At 35.7% G+C, this 21,210-nt stretch overlaps 1 protein-coding gene across 1 annotated transcript; it reads left to right on the top strand.

Annotated features, from left to right (window-relative positions):
• The first annotated feature begins 1,614 nt into the window (after positions 1-1,614).
• Positions 1,615-19,511, top strand: LOC132050215 (myosin-6-like). The gene is made up of 39 exons (XM_059441356.1): positions 1,615-2,082; positions 3,088-3,216; positions 3,357-3,500; positions 3,600-3,745; positions 3,823-3,982; positions 4,115-4,173; positions 4,275-4,434; positions 5,432-5,581; positions 5,671-5,807; positions 5,929-6,075; positions 6,204-6,305; positions 6,663-6,720; positions 6,803-6,904; positions 7,614-7,651; positions 7,786-7,912; positions 8,034-8,204; positions 8,308-8,439; positions 8,518-8,627; positions 8,699-8,759; positions 9,598-9,775; positions 9,868-10,073; positions 10,374-10,493; positions 10,573-10,671; positions 11,651-11,863; positions 11,971-12,110; positions 12,213-12,324; positions 12,419-12,463; positions 12,545-12,628; positions 12,709-12,879; positions 14,475-14,630; positions 14,742-14,933; positions 15,555-15,680; positions 15,790-15,860; positions 15,943-16,042; positions 16,148-16,204; positions 16,313-16,369; positions 16,596-16,676; positions 16,775-16,857; positions 19,010-19,511. Exons 1-39 carry the CDS (start codon positions 2,080-2,082, stop codon positions 19,122-19,124), a joined length of 4,542 nt encoding a protein of 1,513 aa, XP_059297339.1. The 5' UTR covers positions 1,615-2,079; the 3' UTR covers positions 19,125-19,511.
• Positions 19,512-21,210: the final 1,699 nt, after the last annotated feature.

The following is a 21,210-nucleotide window of genomic DNA, read 5'->3' as shown; positions in this document are numbered from 1 at the left end:
GAAACTTGAAAAATCATCTTATTGTTCCAAAATTATAATTTTTTTATTAAGAAAAACACTTTTAATGACCTATGATTTTTTTCTATCGTTTTCGTTCGATTTTTGATATCTGTATTGGATCCGATTAATTCGAATTCGCGCCGTGTAAGACCCATTTAAAGAAAAATACTCTCTCTAACATGATGTTTTCATGCTTAGAACTGAAATCTGAAATCTCTAATTTAAAATAGGAGAATATCCACCCCACCATAATTCGATAGTTACCTATGAACTTGATACGTCATAAGGTAACTCCAATTTAGTAAACAAGAAGCAAAAAGAAAAGGAAAAGGACACTGTTGACCAATTACTTCTTGGGCCATATGTTTCTTTTTGTTTAACCTACCTGGGTAAGGTTGACCATAACTCTTACTATCGTAACTGGCAAACAACTTTAACTAGTGCTCCTTAAACTGACTATTGCTTGCGTACCTGAATTGCCTCGGGGAACCCACTTTTACCCTAATTGACAAACACTAATCAGTCCCAAAAACAAACAGAAATGAAAACATTTGATAGACAATCAAGGGTAGTTTACTACACGCATTAAGGGCCCGTTTGGCCATGAATTTTTTTTACTTTTTTTCGGAAAGCGTTTCACTTTATTTGAAAATTAACGTTTGGCCATGAAATTTTTTAAATACAATTTAAAATTATATTTGAAATTTGAAAAACATCAAAAAACTTATTTTCACTTTCAATACATTCAAACAGCCAAATATTTTTTTTACAAAAACTATAAACAAACACAACTCCATCTTCAGCTCCAACTCTAAAATACCAAATAAAGTGAAAAATATTTGGTTTTCATGGCCAAACGCCTACTTAATTATCCCAAATTATAATTATGGGATTATAGTCTTAGGACTAATTTATCTCATATGAAAGGTGGAATAAAATAATATTAAATTTGATGGGATAAAGTGGGATGTCTCAGAATTAGATTTGAGATTAATTTTATCTAGTCTGATAAATTTATAACTTCTACCAAATAGAGTACGAAATTAATCCCAAACTTAATTCTGAAATATCCCACCTAATCCTAAAAAAACATTATACCTTTTATCAAACAGAGTATGAAATTAATCCCAAACTTAATTCTGGAATATCCACCTTGTCTCGGGATAAATATATATCTTCTACCAACCGGAGTATGAAATTAATTACAAACTTAATTTGGAGTGTCCCATCTTATCTTGAGGTAAATTTATACTTCTTATAAAACAAAGTATAAAGTGAAGCCCAAACTTAATTTTGAGATGTCCCACCTTATCCCACGTACCAAACAACGTGTTAGAAATTCGGACAAACGACATCGTATGAGCATCTCAAAAACGCTATATCCTGGGGTGTTTTACCCGCCGCGCCGTTTTGAACAGTAGGGACCACAAGACAATATATCTTGTCCGCGTTAATGACCTGTTCTCTCCTTTGTAATAACGCGAATCTAGGAAGGGTAGACTTGGTATTAATCACTTCATTTAACACATATTTTTATTACTCCTCCTCCTTAATTACAAATTAAGTCATTAAAATACTTATTAATATAACTTAGACCAAATCCCCCAAACTAACGTGGGCTTTGAGATAAAAGAAAAGAAAAGAAAAGAAAAGAAAAACCAAAGAAGAAGGAAAAAAAAAACTTCAAACGAAAAAGACACATTCTTTTGCTCTTTCATTAGTGCATTTCTTGAAATCTTTAAACCTTTCCAATTTTTCATTAATTTTCCACGAGAAATTGGACTGGTTATTTAGTACAGAAAATAAAGGGATTTTTCAGTTCATTTGCTTACCAGATCTTGGTTTTTGAAAAGTTTGAATTTTTTTTTTTTAGAGTCAAGTTGAAGTAATATAGCAATAGAAGAAAAGTGAAGTGTTGCTTTTATACTTGTTATTTTTGAGGAGAAAAATCAAGATTGGGTTGGCAAATCACTGGTTTCTTGATCTGTTTGAATTTGAGTTCTTTTTATTGTCATTGAGGATTTACAAGTTGATTGATAAGCAACGCAAGTATCTGATCTGATTGGAGTTATTTAATAAATGGTACTATTGGATTATTTCTTGTTATGTTTGTTATTAAAGTACAGCATTGTTTGATCTGCATTTCTTGATATATATTTTGTTTGTTTTGATCTGTATGAAATTTGATTTAAAGGGTATTATTCCTCATTGTTATCAGGGGATACTTTATGCCATTGGGTTAATTTGGTCATGGTGATAAAGACTTGTTTATGACATTTTATTTTGCTAACTAAGTGTGCTGTAAAAGCTCCAGCTTTGGTGGAAAAATAATAATCATAGATTGCTATAAGTCTATGGATGTTGAAGGGACTATGTTGTTTTCTTTTAATTTGTATGGTTTTTATTTAGGTTGGATAGTTTAATTTCAGGTCAAGTTGGTCATGGTGATTTGACCTTTTTAGGAATTCTTAGATGTCTACGAGTTTATTAAAGCTGACGGTGCTATGCAAATTTTCCTTTCAATATCTGTAGTTATTTGACTTTTTGTTTTAGCGGAGTGGAGTTGGGGGTGGGGTCACGATCGATGCTCCGCCTCCTGCATGAGCATTATTATGAGCATCTCAAAGAAATTGATGTATAATCTCTCCGACTGTTTCATGCTTTTCTAAGTAAAGTTGGTAAATTAAATTAACTTCCATGGGAGCACTCTCATGTATTTTCTGAAACTTTTTAGTGATCATCTAGAGTGAGTAGTAAGCAGAGCTGCATTTCAATAAAAGGATAAACAAATTATGTCCTTTTATGTTGAATAAGTTTTTTTTTTTTTTTCTAATTCTATCAGCCGAGGCTTGCTGCATTAACTATGCATTTGAGAAAATTCAATGCAATGTGGCACTATTTCTCTGGTTTCGAAGGCATTGTTTTCTTCTCGTTGCTTGGCCTCTTAATGGCTAGACAGGCTTTGACTCCTTTATACTGACTGGCAGCCTCAATCTGAGCCATATTCATTTTGCTTATAAGTTTAAGGGCATAAAAGAGTGCAAACTATATTTCTGAATGGGCGATCCGACATTGTTGTATTTGCAGGCTGCTTCTGTTAGCTTACCGGTTGGTTCTCTTGTTTGGGTGGAGGATCCTGATGTAGCCTGGATGGATGGGGAAGTTATCGAGGTTAATGGTTCAGACGTAAAGGTTCTTTGCACTTCTGGTAAAACGGTAAGTGAGCACATGGCATTTTATTCTAGGAAAGAAGTATTGAGTTGGTTCATTCAACTAATGGCAGAAACGAGCCAGGGCATTGAGTTTTGGGAAATGTTGAACCTTGTTCATTTACTCGCTGAAATCTGTGGTTACAGGTTGTTGTTAAGTCTTCTAATGTCTACGCCAAAGATGCTGAAGCTCCGCCATCTGGCGTCGATGATATGACGAAGCTGGCTTATTTGCATGAACCAGGAGTCCTGCATAATTTAAAGGCTAGATATGATATCAATGAAATATATGTGAGTTTCTCTTGTCATTTTATAAGATTTTTTCGTTTTCCTTTTAGTATTCAGGGGTGATCGTATTTAGTCAAGTAACCTAATAAGTGATGATTTCAGACATATACAGGGAACATATTAATCGCTGTCAATCCTTTTAGAAGGCTACCTCACTTATATGATACCCATATGATGGCCCAATATAAAGGTGCAGCTTTTGGGGAGCTGAGTCCACACCCTTATGCTGTTGCAGATGCAGCATACAGGTTTGTGCTTCTCTGTTTCTATGAACGAAGCACTCTGTTTTGAATTGGTCATTAAACTATATTTACTGTGAATGCAGACTTATGATCAATGATGGAGTAAGTCAGTCAATATTGGTTAGTGGGGAGAGTGGGGCTGGTAAAACAGAAAGCACCAAGCAACTCATGCGCTATCTTGCTTACATGGGAGGGAGAGCTGCAGCTGAAGGTAGTAGATCAGTTGAGCAGCAAGTCCTGGAGGTAATAAGTCTTATACTTTCGTCAGTTGAGCGTGACAATTGGTTGCTGATAATCGTTTGTAAAACTAAATAGCATCTGTTGCTTTTTCTACTCTTACATGGTGCCTACGCTTTTGCATTTTGCATTTTGCAGTCTAACCCTGTTCTGGAGGCATTTGGTAACGCGAAAACTGTCAGAAACAATAACTCAAGGTTGGATACGTGCTAGTAACCTCTGGTTGAATTTCTTTCTTTCTTTTTTTCATGGAAAAAATTGCTACATGGTTGTAATATCTCTTGCATGGAGATTGCAGTCGTTTTGGTAAGTTTGTGGAGATCCAGTTTGACCAAATGGGAAGGATCTCGGGAGCTGCTGTCAGAACATATTTACTCGAAAGATCTCGTGTTTGCCAGTTGTCTGATCCTGAGAGAAATTATCATTGTTTCTACATGATTTGTGCTGCACCACCGGAGGTAATGCGCCAATATATACTTCATTAGATGGATTTCTATGAAGAATATGCATTCCGAACCCGCAGTATTTTATATTGTTTTCTACCCTGAAGATTTGGTTCACTCCTCTGCTGTGTTGGAAAAGTCAACCAATTTTTTTCCATTGGGCTTTTACTCTCGCAATGTTAAGCTTTTTAGAGGTTGCAACTTGCAAATGAGGTTATTACTATAATCTGAGGCATCTTATCTTGTCTTCTTCTCTGACAACTTATAATGTTGATGGCTGATTTTATACTTTGCGATTAGCTTCAGAAGTCAAAGAATAGTCCGGATGCAACCTGATTAGGTTATAGGACAAGTCATCTGTGTTTTTTCCTAGCTCACATGCGCCCAGCTGTATTCTGATGGTGGCAGTGCCTAGAGAATATTGCACTGGGACGATAGGTTTTGTCCAGTACATGTAATCCAGTTGAACACCAAATCTTCTTTAGAGTGTAAATATCCCATGGACATGAAGGGGTAAAAGATATGTAACCTGCACGGCTTATGTTTTTTCCCTGATCATATTGGTTATTTTTGACCCTTCGGAGTATGCTTTTGCCCTTAGTAGTAGGAAAGTCGTACCATACTTTTGTTTGGATAGCTCATATAGGGAAAGCATCTTTGCATTTCTATGATTCACTTAGAAAAAAGTTGATACGATACTCCAGTTTAGTTCTGCTCTGCGGGAGGTAGCAGGTCCCCGATAGAATAGACGAGGTGCACGCAAGCTGGCCAAAGATGCCACTGTTATAGAAAAAAGAGAGAACAATACTATGCTGTAGTAACATAAATTGGTTCAGGGATCATCCTATAACAACCAGTACACCTACCGTGATTGTCCTGCCGCAGGTGCTGCTGTGTCTTTGCCTGGGATGCTTAACTCCTTTTCCTTCTCTTGGATCTTAGTTCATATTGAGGAATACTCTGTCATATGGACTTGCTTTCCAAGCTTCTTATTTTATCTTTCCACTCTCAGGACATTCAAAGGTTCAAATTGGACAATCCTAGGACATTTCATTACCTCAATCAGACAAATTGCTATGAGTTAGATGGGATTGATGATGCCAAAGAATACTTAGCTACAAGAAGGGCAATGGATGTTGTTGGAATAAGCTCTGAAGAGCAGGTATATTTGGGAAATTAATAGTGACAGTAAAACATGTTCAACTTCAAAATTTCCTCATGCTTTCTTGGTTACCTTGTGAATGCTCTTAGGATGCAATATTTCGAGTAGTGGCAGCAATTCTCCATCTTGGAAACATAGAATTTACAAAGGGGAAGGAGATAGACTCGTCAGTGCCCAAAGATGAGAAATCTTGGTTTCATCTGAGAACTGCTGCGGAGCTATTCATGTAAGTGGTGTATAAGGAACATTGAATCAAAGCATATTATTTTCTTTTACTGGTTTGAAGCATTTCTTTTAGAGAGATATACAGAGACAGAGTAGCCATTAAACTTTTATGTTACTCATAGGTGTGACGTAAAGGCTCTAGAGGATTCCCTTTGCAAACGTGTTATTGTAACTCGTGATGAAACCATCACCAAATGGCTGGATCCAGAAGCTGCACTTACCAGTAGAGATGCTCTTGCAAAAATTGTGTACTCAAGATTGTTTGACTGGTAAGCTTTAGTTTTGTGTTTGAACAGGAATTAAATGACTGGTTCAGTTATCTTCTTCGTTTTTTGTAGTATTCTTATTTCTACAAAAAATTGTCAGTTCACTCAGACCCTTCAACATTTGTTTGCAGGCTGGTAGATAAGATTAATAATACAATTGGTCAAGATCCAAATTCCAAATCTTTGATTGGTGTGCTGGATATCTATGGATTTGAGAGTTTCAAGACTAACAGGTGCTTTATTTGTTGTTGCCTTTTCGTTGGATTGTACGTGAGTTGTCTCTTGCAGTGAAAAATTAAGGAATTCCCTTGACATCCCCTCGAGCAAGCAAATGTCACAGTACTTCACATTTTGTCAAGGGTCACATTTATGTTATTGAAAATTGTATTGTATTTATCTGTGCACTTTCGCCAATCAAATTTAATGTAGACTTAAGACCTGATTGTGAGTTATTAGTTAACCGTTCTTACTTTCTTTCTACATCTGATAGTTATTGAAGCTTAAAGAAGCTCACTATAGAATCTTGTTACATTTTGGTAACTAAGTTGATTCTTTTGTATAATATATCATTTTTTGGATTATATCTGCAGCTTTGAACAATTCTGTATCAATTTAACAAATGAGAAGCTTCAGCAGCACTTCAATCAGGTTCTGGCTATCTCCTTATCGTTTTTGTACTAATTTTTAGTTTGCTGCACAGCTTTGTGATACCTACCAATGTTTTTTGCAGCATGTTTTCAAAATGGAACAAGAAGAGTATACGAAAGAAGAAATTAACTGGAGCTACATTGAGTTCATTGATAATCAAGATATTCTGGATCTGGTAGAAAAGGTTTGTGCTGAGATTTTGGGTGCTTAAAGTCTTACAATTGTTTACTTGTCTTAGAATATATTTGTCGGTTGAGTCAGTAAAGGAAAAGTTGTTGCATCCCCACTCTGATGCAATAGCCCCCACTAAAGCCATTTTACTGCGATCCTCTCTTCCCTCTTTGTAAAATCTCCAGGTCTTCTTGGCAGTCACTTGCCTTTCATTAGGAATATGTTATTCTCTTTGCAAACGTTTGTCAGATTTACTGATGCAGCTCAGTTTTTCAACCTCATGTTGCTAACATGTTTTGATCGTGGAACCTGTTGGGTTCAGGATCGTTGTACTGCATGTTTAGGGTTAAATAGCTTCAGAGATAATCTTTCCATTGATAAACAGTAATAACAGGGGCCAAATAGCTTTTGCAGAGATAGTGTCAGCAAGAATATAAAAAGCCACAGAGATGTTCTAGTAGTAAAAGACCAAAAATCATGTGGCTTAACATCTTTTTTCTTCCTTATCAAAAATCTTCTAAATAATTGTTACCATCTCAAGGAAAAAAAAAAAAAAAAAAAAAAGAAGATCTTCTAATTTCTAAATAATGGATCATGGATAATCTCGTTTGCGCTCCATTTTCTCATTCAGTTGATTTGTTTTCTCATTACCATTTGCACCAGCACTTAATTACTTGCTCTTTCCTGATTTTAATGACATCTTAATTTTTCCCTGTGCTCAGAAACCAGGCGGTATTATAGCACTTCTTGATGAAGCTTGGTAAGTAGCTTGCTGAAGTTTTCCCAGTAGCCTTATCATCCATTATCTCTTACAATTGCCGCACTTATTTGTGCTACTTTTGCTCATATTTGGTTCCTTAGGATCCTTACAATGCTTTCGTTTTGTTTTTGTAGTATGTTTCCTAGATCTACTCATGAAACGTTTGCTCAAAAGCTCTATCAAACTTTCAAAAACCATAAACGGTTTGCCAAGCCCAAGTTGGCTCGTTCGGATTTCACTATATGCCATTATGCTGGTGATGTAAGTTTTTGTTTCTTTTGATATATACAGCATTTGCAATATCATGTTTAGAATTTCTAGTTAACGTCAAAAATAGATGGATAAATCTTGATATGCTCGGGATACATGTTATTTTCTCCAGGTCACGTATCAAACCGAGTTGTTTCTGGAGAAAAACAAAGATTATGTTATTGCTGAGCACCAGGCACTCCTGAATGCTTCAAAGTGTTCCTTTGTATCTGGGCTGTTTCCAACATCAAATGAGGAATCATCAAAACAATCGAAGTTCTCTTCAATTGGCTCAAGGTTTAAGGCACGTAGAATGCACCTTTTTCTCTCATATTTTCTCTTCCCTCTTATCTTTGCTGTGGCTGGGAGCATATTGAACCATGATTTGTTTCGTTATATTTTTGCAGCAACAACTGCAATCTTTGCTTGAAACACTGAATGCAACAGAACCCCACTACATTCGATGTGTAAAGCCTAATAATCTGCTAAAGCCAGCTATCTTTGAGAATCACAATGTTCTGCAGCAGCTGCGCTGTGGGGTAAGCAAATGTTTTGAATTTTGTTTCTGGTAATTTACGTGGGAGTTGGATTTAAACTCACTCGTATTCTAATTCTAGGGAGTGATGGAAGCTATTAGAATAAGCATGGCTGGATATCCTACTCGGAAACCGTTCTATGAATTTCTAGATCGCTTTGGCATCCTCTCACCTGAAGTTTTAGATGGCAGGTATGTTATTACCTTGTGTAATTCAAATTATGAATTGATTCTGTTTAAATGTGTTGGCTAATTCATGTCAGTACGGATGAGGTCGCTGCATGCAAAAGACTCTTGGAGAAAGTTGGACTTGAAGGCTACCAGGTAATTTTTGAAAGTACTCTTATTGGGATATGAAATACTTTCAAACTTTTGCATGTACTGTTCTATCTTTTGTAATATTTTAAAATATAAAAATCATCTAAATTCACTGACAATATTTGTTAGCTTTCTGGACATAACACACATGGAAACATTTTTTATTCGCTAAGATATATCAAACAAGCTGTGTCTCATTTTGTATTTGTTATGCTTAATTGTTTCAGATTTTCAACATGTTTAGAAGAGAGTAGAATACAAATGTTTGGAGGACCATAAATCCGTTGACTGCATTTATCTTTCTGGCTTGTCCCCCATCTCTTCTCTGTCATTTGCTTTCATATGAGCATTACTAGTTGGGTAATAAGACAAATAATTTCATAGATGGTCTGCTTTCTTGTCTCTTTTGTTGATTGACTCCTCATGGATGTGCTTTGAACTTCTTTAGGTTTGCAAGTTTCTTGTTTTGACCTAATGATTGAAAAGTAAATAAGCAAACAAATAATAATAACAAAATATATGTTTGACCTCTTTCAGATATTTTGATCTCAAAGTGGCTCCTCGCTTTAGTCCATTTTCCTCTTCTTGGCCATTAAGTGCTAAAATGCACCCTTCTCATGTTTCTTCTCCTAGTTTATACTGTTTTTCTGCTCATGATGCTGCAAACTTCAGTGGCAAGTCTAATATGCTGTACTTATTTTCTTCATAGAGTTATTTTGGTTCTTGTTTATAAGCATGCTTTAATGTGGCCTCAATATCAAATATTCGTCCTAGTTTCGTATGTGAGACTTGTCCCATGTTTAGGCTTCGATAGCCATTCATTGGTCTTTATTTGGTCTTGCAGATTGGTAAAACAAAGGTGTTTCTGAGAGCTGGTCAAATGGCAGAACTGGATGCTAGAAGGACAGAGGTGTTAGGGAGATCTGCTAGCATCATACAGAGAAAAGTTCGTTCTTACATGGCTCGGAGAAGTTTTACATTGTTACGTCGGTCAACAATACAGATACAATCTCTGTGCCGAGGTAATGAATTTGCTGCATGCGTGGGTTCCTATGTTAGGATGCACTTCAGGGATCATGTTTCTCATTTGATTGTTTCCATTTGGTGATTGTAGGGGAACTTGCTCGGCGTGTATATGAGAGCTTGCGGAGGGAAGCAGCTTCTCTTAGAATCCAGACAAATGTGCGAAAGCATCTTGCTAGGAAGGCTTATAAAGAGTTGTGGTCCTCTGCTGTTTCAGTTCAGACAGGATTGCGTGGGATGGCTGCACGCAATGAGCTTCGATTCAGAAGGCAGACAAAAGCAGCAATTATTATTCAGGCAAGCATTTAATATCTCAAAGGATAAATCTGTCTTTTCTTTTTCTTGTTCCTGGAGAATGGTAAGTCTAAGGATATAGATAAGTGGGGTTCAATTTCATGACCTTCAGGTTTATGGTTGGGCCCTAAATGGTTGAACCAACCCTGGGGGTTAAATGAAGGAGAATCATTTCAAAAAATTTGAGATAGATTCCTACTTTAGTAAATGTAGTCTATTTGCAATAGTTTTCTTCTTAGCAACTGGATAGCGTATCTCAAAAGCTACTGCTAATTTTGATGGACCCTCATACTCTATGTTCAGAGCCATTGTCGCAAGTTCTTGGTATGTTCGAAATTTAAGAAGCTCAAGAAAGCTGCAATTACCACTCAATGTGCTTGGAGAGCTAAAGTTGCTCGTAAGGAACTGAAGAAGCTTAAGATGGTAATTCTCATTCCACACCCTTGTTTGGTCTCATCAACTGCTTTTTATCTGAGTTCTACTCTTACTCGTCCTTTTTCAGGCTGCACGAGAGACTGGGGCTCTGCAAGCTGCAAAGAATAAGTTAGAGAAGCAAGTTGAAGAATTAACTTGGAGATTGCAGCTGGAGAAACGCATGAGGGTCAGTAGATAAGAAATTATATACATAATTGTTCACCCACATTTTGGTAGTTGTTCTTTCATGACACAATATCCTTGATCAATGCTTTCTGTAAAGCAAGTTCTGGAACAATCTTTTTTTTTTTTTTTTTTTTTTTTTTTGAAATGGAACAAACTTCTTTAAACTTCATATGTACATTGTTTATCCATTTAAAAAACGGGGAAGGAAACACCAAAAATTGACTTTAAAAAATAAGGAACGCCAAAAATTGCCTGTTAATCTAGGATAATGATTTTTGAGGGTAGTGTTTAGAACTAGAACAGATACATGGAGCGCTATAATTTTATTTGGTGAAGGGAACACTAAAGCACCAGAATAGAGGCACTCGGTTTAAGTAATGGACTGCTTCAGCTCCTTGAAAGATTTGGGGTCACATCTTGCAGTAGTTTAACTCTAAAGATGAATTGTTTAGCCTATACTACTTTTGGTGTAAACAGGAGGTGATAGATTAAACAGTTGATATTTTTACAGCTTTGACTGGCTGTAATCTAGTGAAATATAGAAGGGCAAATGTAAGTTGTAATGCTTTTGAAGGGGGATTACATACTTGGTTGTCGTATACCTGTGGATATATAGGCTAACTGTTACCATTCTCAAAAATAAAATAAAAAATAGGTAGTTTGTGGGTGATTAGATCACATCTAGCATCCCACTGGTTGTGAAAGATACTTAGCTTGAAAAGAATGCACGTTTTCAACAAATGGGCCACAAACTTTCAACAACTTTTGTGCTTGTTGAATAAGTATGAGATAATGCTATACCTTACCTTATCACAAAAAAAAAAAAAAAAAAAAAAAAATAGAAGAAGAAGAAGAAGAAGAAGAGAAGTATGAGATAATGGTTGTGAGAATATAAACTTGTCCCATCTCAACTATTATTTCCTTACGTGATCATGCTGTTTCTTCTTTTCCAGCTCATTATTCAAATTGTGTTTTTGTAGGCGGATGTTGAAGAAGCAAAAACACAGGAAAATGCAAAACTACAATCTGCTTTGCAGGAGATGCAAGTTCAGTTCAAGGAAACCAAGGAAATGCTTGTCAAAGAACGTGAAAATGCAAAAAGGGCCGCCGAGCAGATCCCTATTGTACAGGAAGTCCCAGTTATTGACCATGAATTGATGGACAAACTTAACATTGAAAATGAGAACCTAAAGGTAAGTTGACTGAAACTTTGAAGTCAGGTTTCTGTTGTTGCTTTGTATGTTTATTAACTGAAGCTACTTGGCGTGCAAGTTTTGATAATTATTTTATTGAATATTAGACTATGGTAAGCTCTCTAGAAAAGAAGATTGGTGAAACAGAAAGAAAATATGAAGAGACCAATAAACTTAGTGAGGAGCGGTTGAAGCAAGCGATGGAGGCAGAGTCTAAGATTGTTCAGTTGAAGACTAATATGCAAAGGTTGAATGAACTTATAGGCATTTGTAGCTTAAATTGATACATGCGTAAAACTGTTGCTGTCGTACAGTTACATTACTCATCACTGGGTCTTTTGGTTTTTAGGCTTGAGGAGAAAATTTTTGACATGGAATCTGAGAACAAGATTCTTCGACAGCAGGGCCTGTTAACCCCTGCCAAGGGGGTTCCAGATCATTCACCTAGTCTGGCTTCCAAGGTACTTACCAGGGAAAGAGTCATCATTTTCATTCTTCTCTTTTCTTTTGACCAATACTGTTAACAAACTTGAGACACTGTTTTTGTATTTTCAGATAGTTGAAAATGGGCACCATCTCCATGATGAAAATCACATTAATGTAAGACATGCTTTTGTAGTCATTGAGCTACATCACTTGCAGGATGCTGTCAAACTCTAATTACTGCACTAATTTTTGCAGGATGCACTGAGTTCCACACCTTCTAAAAATTATGAAACCCCTGACAGCAAGTTGAGGAGACCTCCTGTTGATCGACAGCAGCATGTATGGATAGTTGGATTATCTATTTCTTAATTCCTGATAGAGAACATTTTGTTAAATGAAATCTTTTTGTTGACCTACAGGAGGATGTTGATGCGCTCATTGACTGTGTGATGAAGAATGTGGGGTTCAGCCAAGGAAAGCCAGTTGCAGCCTTTACCATCTACAAATGCCTTCTCCACTGGAAATCATTTGAAGCTGAGAGGACCAGTGTGTTCGATCGTTTGATTCAGATGATTGGTTCAGCTATTGAGGTAAGTACTTGTAGATGCTGATTATTTACATTGACATGGACATGTTTCCGGGATATTTAAGAACTGAAGGCTTGGACAATAATTGCTTGACTAGTGATTACCTGCTTCTGTACAGACCAGGAGCTAAACATCCATTTAAGAGCCTGTTTGGATGGGCTTATTTTAAACAGCTTATAAGCTAAAAAAAAAAAAAGTTGGGCTACCCCAACTTATTTTTTTTTGGCTTACAAGCTGTTTTCAGCTTATAAGCTGCTTTAGATAAGCTAAGTCAAACGGGGGGCCCAATTATTTTATTGAGCTTATTTTAAGCACAAAATGACTTTAAGCTGGCCAGCCAAACACTCAAAAAAGCTGAAAAGAGCTTATAAGCAACTTATAAGCCAATCCAAACGGGCTCTAAGTAAAAAAGAAATAGATATAAACATCCATTATCTTTAATATTGTTACAGAGAAAGCAATTTTGCAGTCGCTTCCAGCATTTATTAGGAAAGGGAAAAACCCCCTGCTTATAGCATTACCATTTAAATTTTAAACCATTGTGGAGGGAAGTCAATATGATATTCATCAACATATTTACCTATATCATTCTCTTTTGAGGATGTCAGCAATATATGTTCTCTTTCCTATTAGGAATTCATGATCTCATGTACGGCGTAACAAATCAATCTTGCTTAACTGAATCCGTGGAAAATACTTATTCCTGATTTCTGAAGCTGTCAGTGGAGAGGGAGGGTGTTAAGGGTTGGTTGAATTAGTGTGCCTAAGCAACAGTAACGTAAACAGATTTTGGTGGAGTCACTAGCTATATATCAATATTTTCTTTTGAATAAGTTCATGAGCTCCACATTTTAACGGGGTACCTTAGGTTTCTGATTCTTGTCAGGGAATGAGCTTTCCATTTTGAAGTTATCTGGAGGTGTTACCTTTGAGATGAAACTGGAAATCAGTGACCTGTAGACGGCAATAAATGTTTGAAGGTTGGAAAAGAAAGTTGTAAATCCTAATGTATTGAAGCAGATGGGACTTTATCTCAGCGTGGGAATTGCAGAAAGTATTACCTGCAGCTTTTGAATCTTGTATTTTCATATATTTGTATAATTCAGTCAGCTGCTTTATATTGTCCCATCCAACCAGCATCAACAACTATAGGACGTTATATTTTACTGTGAAATACTTCTTCATTTAGGAAGTCCTTATATTTATTTAGCTGGAAAATTGTTTAATAGTTTATACCGAGGTACAAGTTTCCAGATTTTAAATTTATTAGACATTCAAACCAGATGCAAATTATGAGTTGATATCTTTCCATATGAAATAAACTTGATACACTACATTTAAGGAATAACTTAATGTTTTCATTTAGAGGCAACTTGAATCATTAACGAAACATGGAAAAGAATATCAGTGTCTAGTGAAATTCAACATAACTTCCATTATTACTAAAGTGTGGAATAGGAAAATTATCTGGCAGTTTGCTTGCTTTCTTCTGAATGGTTTAAATTGTCATCCATGAGACAATCAGTACAGGGGAAAGAGGAGTGCAGCGATGCTGCATTTAGAACCATTGTGATTAACAAGGTATTTACTGATTGCAGAATCAAGAAAGCAACGACCACATGGCGTATTGGCTGTCAAATACCTCAACGTTGTTGTTTTTAATCCAAAAAAGTCTGAAACCAGGTGGTGCAGTTGGTGCAACTCCTTCCCGCAAACCACAACCTCCGACATCTCTATTTGGGAGAATGACAATGGTATGAAGCTTTTGAATTTTCCTTAGTTCTTGTTTAAGCTTGAGTGTAGTCTCTGTCAAGAGTAGCTTGCTCTCATGTCTGTTCTTTCTGATTATGTTGTGTTGTTTTCAGGGATTTCGTTCGTCGCCTTCTACTGTCAATGCAGCTGCAGCTGCAGCTGCATTGGTAGTGCGCCAAGTTGAAGCAAAATACCCTGCTCTGCTTTTCAAGCAGCAGCTTACAGCATACGTTGAAAAGATTTATGGAATTATTAGGGATAACTTGAAAAAGGAGTTGGGATCACTCATTTCCTTATGCATTCAGGTTTGTTGAAATATTCTCTCAGCAATCCACTATCTGCTTCCTTTTTGGCTTACCACTTCCCCAAGTTCAGGATGCCCTTGGAGGTTGTTGCTTAATTGCTCATCCTTTTCCACTAAATTTTACTCTGATCTAAAAAAATTCAGACTATCATCAGTTTTCGTTTGTAAGCAGAGATGCATGGCTAGTAAATTTTCATAATATTCTAAGTCATTTGGTATTAGGTCAGAGTCTATACGGGAAATTCTCTTAATTTTTCTTTGTATTGTTTTTAGGAGAATCCTCAACATTCCTGAAAGTTCTTTTTCGTTTTTGTTTCTTTTGTCAAATGTTTTTATATATATATATATATATATATATATATATATATATATATATATATATTCTTACTCTTTTAGGGAAGCTAGTTTTGGACTAGTAGCTATTTATTTCCATTGACATGTTGATAAGTAAAACATCTGCTTCTGCTCTTTTGTGGTTGTTTCTTGAGATTGTTCGAATTTAGCACTAGATTTTCCTATTCCCTTTCAGTTTTTAGTGTAGCTTGTGGTCTGAGTTGGACTAAATTTGTCAACTTTGTAGCCTTCCTTCCACATACCAATAGTAATATGTTTTGAAATTCAGGCACCAAGGACTTCCAAAGGAAGTTTGAGAAGCGGGCGATCCTTTGGCAAAGACTCTTCGACAAATCATTGGCAGCGGATTATTGAATGCCTCAACTCTCTTCTCTGTACATTGAAAGAAAATTTTGTATGGATCTCGTAACATTTTTCTTTTACCAAATTTCAAAGAAAAGCTAATGTTTGCAGTTTACATATGCGTGGAGTAAAATTTTAAAACTAATTTTTGTTTCTTTTAGGTGCCTCCAATTCTTGTTCAAAAGATATTTACTCAGACGTTCTCTTACATCAATGTACAACTGTTTAACAGGTGAGGAATCTTGTTATTCTAAGTTATTTTTATTATATGTCAGTTGTCAAATGCTTATTCAGCTAAATATTGCAATTTGCAGTCTTCTTCTCCGAAGGGAGTGTTGTACATTCAGTAATGGGGAATATGTTAAAGCTGGGTTAGCTGAACTAGAGCTGTGGTGCTGCCAAGCTAAAGAAGAGGTAAGTTCTGCATGTCTGTAATTTTACACATTGCTACTCATGGCTCATTATTGTCAGCTTTACTTAAAAAAGTTGACTCATTTCCTTTTTGTTCTTTAATTGCAGTATGCAGGTTCCTCTTGGGATGAACTCAAACATATTAGACAAGCTGTTGGATTCTTGGTATGTTAATTTCTTTCATCGTAGCTCAGAATTGATATCAATTTTTGGGTTTGTTTTTATGTATTGCAACAACTGATGTATTTTCCCTTTCCTGTTACTTGTCCGCAGGTTATACATCAGAAGTATAGAATATCTTATGATGAGATCATCAATGACTTGTGTCCTGTAAGTCTCTTTTCCTCTTCAGCATTAGCTCTGTGAATAGTCTTTTCTCATAAAATATGTTGAAGCTTCAATTAAAAAAATGTTGAACAGTTAAAATTGGACTCTTTTTTGTGGCCATTTAGCCATTTAGATTGAAAGAGTTCTTTGTCAAATTCTCTTCTTATCATTCACTTGAGTTTAACATACAACAACATATGTACTCTCTCTAAATTTCTTTCTTTTGCAGATTCTTAGTGTCCAGCAACTTTACAGAATCTGTACGCTCTATTGGGATGACAACTATAATACACGAAGTGTTTCCCCAGATGTAAGATTAGTGATGGCTTTTGTCTTATTGCAGTCCTAAATAGCGTTTTTACCCGAGCATAGTTGAATTTCTTTTGAAATTGCCTTCTCTTGTTACAGGTCATATCAAGCATGAGGGTGTTAATGACAGAGGACTCGAACAATGCCGAGAGCAACTCTTTTCTATTGGATGATAATTCAAGGTGAGAAACTGTGTTCTCTGTTGTGAATATTTGTCATCCTCGTGAGTCAAATATTGGACAAGAAACATGATCATCTAATCTCCGGTATCCCATCTTTAGCCCAGCGTACCTTGTTCTTTTACCTTCCCCCCTCCTTCAGAACTTGGTATCCTCAGAGGGATATAGCATACAAACACCATTTTTAGAGACAATACATAATTACTCACCTCAACTTGTCCTCTTTTGCCAACTGCACACCTTAGTTTGCAGGGGTCCTATGACCCCCTTAAACTTGTGCGAAGTTGAAATATTTCCCCCATATTTGCTGATGTGGGACAGAGAGTGTATTAACTCAACTTGAGGCGCGCGAGCAAAAATCAAGGCAAAATTACAGCTGTATTTTCCAGTCAAACATCATATCTTTCGATCAAAAGCGACATCAGCTAAACATGAGTTGGGAAAATGTCATTCTTCTTCTTACAGCTACCCAAACCCACTTCCGGTAAACCCCACCTCCTTTTCTGTACAAAACCCGAACACCCAAACGCAGCTCAAATATTGTATATGACCTGTGATAAGACCCCAGTCAATCAGCAGAAATTATCAAATTCAAATGAAAACTTGATGAAATGATTTTGAGGTCCTTTGATAATGATAAAAGAGATAATGGGGGAAGATGATTTAAGTCTTTTGATAATGATAATGGGTGGTTACGGTGGAAAGATGATGAGGAAAAGATGGTGGGCGGAAAAAGTAAAAAAAGAAACGAAAATCACATTTGGAGAAAAAGAGGAAAAAATGATGTGGAAAAACGGGTGGCAGGTGTGGAGTTACATTGCCCAACTTAAATCTGGTTTTTGGTTTCTTAGGGTGGTAATAACCCTTGCTCTCGATTAGTTCAATCAAGTCCCCCCTCCTTCCCCCTATCATCCCTATTTGAAAACTTCTGCGGCTAGTGATATTATTTTGACAATTAACCTGTTTTAATCATTCAAATTCTGTGTTTTAAAAGCAGAAGTATATAATTATTTGCTCCCCCGACAAATAAATCTGTGCAAGTGAACTACAGTGATCACTATTATATATTCTCTACCTTCACTACCATCACGTGTATGGTTTAAGGCTTCTTTCTCTGTTGAATTTTATCAACTCACTCCACTATTTTGACTTACAAATGGTGCTTTACACATCTTTTCTATATTTCTTTTACGAAACTATCTGGGACTTTCTATTTTCTTCTGTAAACTTATCTTCTAATTGGTTCGAGCTGTGGAAACAGCCTCTTGCAGATATGCAGGGTAAGGCTGTGTACAAAAGACCCTTGTGGTCCAGCCCTTCCTTGGACCCCGCGCACAGCGGGAGCTTAGTGCACCGGGCTGCCCCTTTTTAAAAAACTATCTTCTGATTGTCAATGACAACTTTCTTTGATGGAAATTTTCCAGATCCACTGTTATGTTAGTACTTATCCTTGAGTTGAGGCATTAACAAGTCCTTGCCTTTTCTTTTTCTTCTTATTATAATTTATAAATAGGATATCATTCAACGCTTCTACACACATCTACCTTTTTCTCTTTTTGAGTAAGAATATTAGTTTCTTGTTGTATTAAGTAAACAAGCTAGTTTCTTGTTGTTCGTGCCGATAACACAAAGTTTCAAGTTATTTAACTTTCCTCTGGGTCCTTAGGAAAATATATTCTCCATTCAGTTCACTCAAATCTTAAATGATATGTGAACTTGTAAGAAGGCAAGATTTAGAAAGCTCAACTACTTTGTTAGTTGTCTTCTTTTGATGAACTTAAATTTTTTAATCGGCTGATATGGTAGAGGTCCAACTTTATGAATTTCCTCCTTGGTCGTTGTATTCATTTTCTTAGATATATTCTAAACTGATACTGGAACAAATTTATTATAACTTATTTGAAACTTCCTCTAACTCCTTCTCGAAGGGAATTGTTCAAATAATATTGAAGTTTGTAAAGGATAAACAGAAAAATGGAATCATTTGTAAATTTTTTGCTTTGACCTTTATGCTACCAGGATTAACATGTTTGATAAAAGCTGAAATCTCTATACTGAGATCGGAAGGCTAAAGTTTGTACCGATACAACTATACATCCTCAAGTGAACTAGATGAAAACTTTAGCTATAACCGACATGTATCTTTTTTATGCAGCATTCCATTCTCTATTGATGAAGTCTCAGAATCACTTCAAGTGAAGGATTTTGCAGATGTCAAACCTGCAACAGAACTTATCGAGCATCCGGCCTTCCCATTTTTACACGAGTGAGGCTTAGGGACCTCGAGGGTTTCTTGCATTATAGTTACAGATTTGTTGAAAATGTCCTAGGTGGATATATTGAATTTGTTGTATATTCGTTCTTCTTTTTTTCCTTCAATTTTTTTTTACCCAATATAGATTGCTGTAAAATAATTTTTTTTTACCTTGTGTTTATAATTGTAATTCCAATAGCATAAGGTTCAGTCAGCAGGTAGTCAAGTTTTGTATTTGTTTTGGTGCAAAGAGAAGCATCATTCTTTTATCAGGAAAATAGAGGGCAAAGTATGTCGGTGGGTGTAGAAGTTTTGTATTCTATCCAAATTTCATTATGTAATGAAACAGAAGCATTGAACTCAACTATTATCTTATGAGAATCATACCAAGGTTGATTTTGTACTTTGTGTTACATCTTTATTTGTAAGGCTAGCTAATTTTCTACTCACTGGCCTGGTTGATTTAGATTTGCACTATGTAAAGCTCCATTAAAGGGGGAAAACAGTTCTTTCTTGGGTTTTTCCCATTGTTCAGTTGATATTCAAATGTCATCGAGGTGAATGAAGAGTAAGAAAGGTTAAACTGAAAACTTATAGTATTGTTGGTGTCTTTAGATTAATAGATGATGTGTCATTTGATTTCAGTAAAGCAACTTGATCCCAGAGTAAAAATCCCAAATCTAGCTTTAGGAATTTTTTAATAAATAAAAGCAACAATAGGTGGCTGAGATGTGTCATTTGATTTCATTTTAGCTCAATGTTGTATTAAAACGAGTCATGTTTTTCAGCCCTTTTATGAGTTGACACATTGTATATAATTTAAAGATGGATCACTTCTTCTATTTCTCTTCTCCAACCCATCTGCCTCTTTAGTTGATAAATTCGATTTGCATTTGTGTTGGAGCTCAAATCATGGTTAGCTGTACTCATTGTGTAAGATTTGAATAGTGAAATCAGATTTAAAAGGTAAGCAATCATTGTTGAAGAAGCATGAAGAAGTAGTTTGAATATCAAATATAATTTTGTGGGAAATTTGGACGGGATGTTGTGTAGACTTGTTGGAAATAGTATAAGGAGGTTGTCTACAAAATCTGAAGTTACTTGTGGAGATTTTGACTAATTTTGAACAAGAATTACAACTTAATTCGCAAAAAAAGTTTGTCCTTATAGCTAACGACATGCTATACACATTTAGAAAAGGTGGATAACTTTTATACGACATAGATTCTTTATATATATGGATGTATATATATTGTATAACAATTTATGAGGGTGTATATACAGTTACAATTTTTTTTACTGTGCAAGTATGTATATGATTATGTGGGTGCAAATTATTGTGTTGGACAATATACTTTTAAAAATTTCCCTTATTACTAATCTAGCTTTAGGAATTTCTGTAATCTTCAGTAGAACATATGTTTTTAAATCATTGCATATCATATACTTCAGAAAATTGGGTAGATCTTATGGGTCCTGCCTAGAGGAACATACATAATCATTGGGTGGATAGGACAAGGTTTTAGTTGAATTTCCGATGGTATAATTTAATGAAGAAATTGACATGTATCTGAAAATCAAGAAAGTACAAATTACATTTTGCAGACTTGGCGTTTTTGGGACCCCATGAGGATATTCACGTGCTTTTCTTAAATACAAACAAAGAATTAGCAACACTCCTCATGCCCTCACCTCACTCTTAAGAGTTTTGGGACCTTAATATTTATTCCTTGATTTGGACCACCTTGTCCCAAGAAAAGAAAAAGAAATCATGAATATAATCAAGAGAGCAAAAATTTAGCAGATTTCTCGTCCCAATGCTAATGAAGTATGTTAAAAGCCTACTTTGGATTAAAATTAACTTAAACCCACAAATAAACTTATGCCTGATGGGCAACAAAAATTTTGTCTAACGAACATGTTTAAGTTAAGGTTATTTTTTAAAGATTTTTTTAATCTGGAACACAAGTTTAAGAACTTATGGTATCTTATTTTGCATTTTTCTTGTTAAGTAGTAAGAAGAATAGACAAAAAGGCACCTGATCTTTTGGTCTTCTAAGAAAAAAAGATACATCTCGAAATGTAGGAAACAATATCTTAGA

The sequence above is a fragment of the Lycium ferocissimum genome, chromosome 1 (genome assembly GCF_029784015.1).
Source record: "Lycium ferocissimum isolate CSIRO_LF1 chromosome 1, AGI_CSIRO_Lferr_CH_V1, whole genome shotgun sequence".
Classification (NCBI taxonomy): Eukaryota; Viridiplantae; Streptophyta; class Magnoliopsida; order Solanales; family Solanaceae; genus Lycium; species Lycium ferocissimum.
The sequence above is the reverse complement of the archived record's forward strand: the minus strand, read 5'-3'. Positions and strand labels throughout refer to the sequence as shown.

Coding starts and splice junctions, on each gene's coding strand:
- LOC132050215 (XM_059441356.1), top strand. Junction 3,501..3,599: donor ATGATATCAATGAAATATAT/GTGAGTTTCTCT, acceptor TGATGATTTCAG/ACATATACAGGGAACATATT. Junction 15,861..15,942: donor AATGTACAACTGTTTAACAG/GTGAGGAATCTT, acceptor TGCAATTTGCAG/TCTTCTTCTCCGAAGGGAGT.